Raw genomic sequence first — 3,112 nt, 5'->3', positions numbered from 1 at the left:
CTTGGCTGAGGAGCGTACGTCGGCTGAGGCTGAGGTGCAGGCTGAGGCCGTGGCTGAGGGGCGTACGTCGGCTGAGGTTGGGGTGCAGGCTGAGGTCGTGGCTGAGGGGCGTAGGTTGGTTGAGGCGCGGGCTGGGTAGGTGGCTGAGGTGCGTATGTTGGTTTAGAAGCTGGTTGAGAGCTGTAGTAAGATGGCTGAGGAGCGGGCTGGGGCGGTGGCTGAGGCCTATACGTTGGCTGAGGGGCCGGTTGAGTTGGTGGTTGTGGCGCGTACGTCGGTTGAGGCGCTGGCTGGGGAGCGGGCTGGGGTTTGTTGTAGGCCGGTTGGGGTGCGGGTTGAGGTTGAGGGTTGTTGTACGACGGTTGGGGAATGGGCTGGGGTTTGTTGTACGATGGTTGGGGCGCGGGTTGAGGGTTGTTGTAGGATGGTTGGGGAGCGGGTTGTGGGCGGTAGGTCGGCTGAGGCGCGGGCTGGGGTGGTGGCTGCGGGGCGTACGTCGGCTGAGGCGCCGGCTGCGGCCTGGGCTGGGGGGCGTAAGTCGGTTGAGGTGCGGACTGTCCCTGCCCCTGGCCGTAGCCAACAGGCCTGGGGGCCGGGGTGGCTGGGCTCGCTGCGTAGCCTGACACAGCGGGCGGGGGCGGGGTCGGCTTCTTGTCGCCCTGGTTGTAGTACAGGTTGGCCTCCTTGGTCAGGTTGGGGTTGGTGGTTGGCTCCTCGTCCTGGCCCTCCTGGTAGGGGGACGCCTCCTCGCAGCACACGCCCTGCTGGCCGCCGCCGGCGGTCTGGCAGCCCTGTAAGCACAGCATACCGTCTGCAATCCGTACCGAGCAAGGTCGCCACCGCCTGAGCTGTATGACCGGCTCGTCGCAGTAAACCTCTTAAAGCAGTGCGCAGTGCCTGTTAAATTATTGCAGGAACCATACATATCATGTGAGTGGTGGTTACAACTACAGGGACACGTTGCTTTGTCTTGTACAGAACGTTGAACACCGGGCGGGACGACGCTTGCCTGCAGTAAGCTGCAAGTGTAGGGCGCGAGGACAAACAAGGAACAGTCTGAGTCGAACACGATTGAGTTGTACTTCTTTCGCGTGCAAGCCAAGCGTGACATCCAAGCTGGGCAAACATTTCTGACATGCATGAGATAGCACAGCCAAGCGGTCGGTCAGCATGCAAAACGGATGTATCAGTCGGCAATCCCCCACATTTATACTGGGATTGTAATTCAGCATTCATCTGCGTTGGGACACGCCCGGAAAAGGAAGTGCAAAATCTACAACTATGCAGGTGCCCTGTTTGTGAGGGGAGTAGTCCGGCGAACCAGTCGACACGAGAGAGACCACAATACAGTTAGGAGGTGTGAGTTGGAAAAGAGAGAGAGAGAGAAATCTTACCGTTTGCAGAAATCCGATGACTCGTTAAGCTATGTCTCACAGTGAGTGCATTCTTTTCTTGAGATAGAGGAGGTCTCGACAACAATTTGAGAGAAGAAATTACGAGCATTCGTAAAAGAAATTTACAGCTTTTATTATTACAAAGACGACAGAGAATCACAGAAATAAAAAATGTAAAGCAAAAATGTGGCTCCGAGAATTAAATTACCTATCAAAAGAAAGGACCGCCTTTGTGCGATGAGTCGTTGTCGAAATTAAACGTCGTTGTCCTGTAATCGTCCGTAGTCATCACATCATGTCAATGCCCAAAAGACTGTTTTCCGTCAAGTTTCTTTTTGTTTTTCACTACTTTCCGTATCCGTCTCCTCCGCCTCCGCTTACGGCGTTGACCGCGTAGCTGCAGCACTTGCCCGGCTGGCCGGACGTCAGCGTCACGCATTCCTGCAAGAGCACCACATCTCAGACTTCACCGTCACCGCTCAACCAGACTTCGTTGCTCTGCGGGTCACCCGCTCGTCCAGTCGCCTACGGGGGAGGCGGCGTCCCGAGGGGTACTTAACTATAAATCGCTATAAATGCAAGCGTACACCGATTGTTCTGTCTTCTTGATTACACTGATAATCTAAGTGTTTAACTGCTCAACACTTGCAAGTGTGCAACTGCAAGTCGAATACTTGCAAGTGTTCAACTCGGTAGTTGTGCACTTGCAAGTGTGCAACTCCTCGGTTGAGCACTTTCTACACAGTGAGCGTTCAATCTACCGAGGAGTTGCAGTTGCACACTTACAAATGTTGAGCATTTGAACACTTTGTTTATCAGTGTATTATTGATTTTAATTTTCTCTGCTGATGTTTAATTTAATTTTTTTTTCTCTTTCTGATTTTTTTCATTATTTCTTGATTTTTCTCATTTGTTTCTGATTTTATTGGTGGGGGTAGACTATTTTTAAGTGAAGTACCCCTACCCCTCGGGGCGTCCTCGCCACACCAACGATGCGTCCGTCCTCGACGACAAGCTTATCCTCGCCAAGCAGGGCTCTCCTTCTCGCATGCGAGCCACAGAGAGCACAACCCACTCCTCGCCTTGCTTCCAGCAAGTCCTTGCAACCCCAAAGACATGCTCCTCGAATGATCATTTTTCATTCCGAGAGGCAATTGCAAAGCTGATGTACCATGATGATACGTCGACGTACACCTTGAAATCCGAGTGTATTCGATGTGTACTCCAGTGTACTCCGATGCACTCCGTCTGTCGACCGTCTGTACTCCGCAAAAGATCTGATACATCGGAGTACACCCCGGAGCACACCTCGAATACTCTTCGGTCATCGTCGTTCAGAAAGCTCACGACTTGATCACCACCACCACCCTCAGTCCGCGGCCGCGCTGAAAAGTTAGCTCTGCTCTTAATTAAGGATTTAATTCGCTAAAAACCAGACCGAGCGAGCGCCGTGTAGGGGGGAATCCCACGGCGATCGAAATGATGGAGCAGCGAGCGGCGTTTGATATTCAGTCACGTGACGGTTACACGTACACGCCTGAACTCGAAGCGGCTGGAAGCACCACACACCTCGACACACCTACCCGCACCTGCTCCAGCTCCAGTCGCCCATGATCTTTTCCGAGCAAAATCATGTTGTTTTTATACTTTCAATAATTGGTCACCGCCTGTGCTTATTCAACAAAGTCTGTGTTTCTTGTGTATTTTTTTCTAAAATA

At 52.7% G+C, this 3,112-nt stretch overlaps 1 protein-coding gene across 1 annotated transcript; it reads right to left on the bottom strand.

Annotated features, from left to right (window-relative positions):
* Positions 1-6: 6 nt before the first annotated feature.
* Positions 7-3,104, bottom strand: LOC127751943 (uncharacterized; the record flags this gene model as incomplete). Its single annotated transcript, XM_052276273.1, has 1 exon — positions 7-3,104. A coding segment is annotated over exon 1 (800 nt), but the record flags the coding sequence as incomplete, so codon positions are not given.
* Between the last annotated feature and the right edge of the window lie 8 nt (positions 3,105-3,112).

Source organism: Frankliniella occidentalis, unplaced genomic scaffold, assembly GCF_000697945.3.
Source record: "Frankliniella occidentalis isolate FOCC.00 unplaced genomic scaffold, Focc_3.1 Scaffold2354, whole genome shotgun sequence".
Lineage (NCBI taxonomy): Eukaryota > Metazoa > Arthropoda > Insecta > Thysanoptera > Thripidae > Frankliniella > Frankliniella occidentalis.
This window is presented reverse-complemented; position numbering and strand designations above follow the sequence as displayed.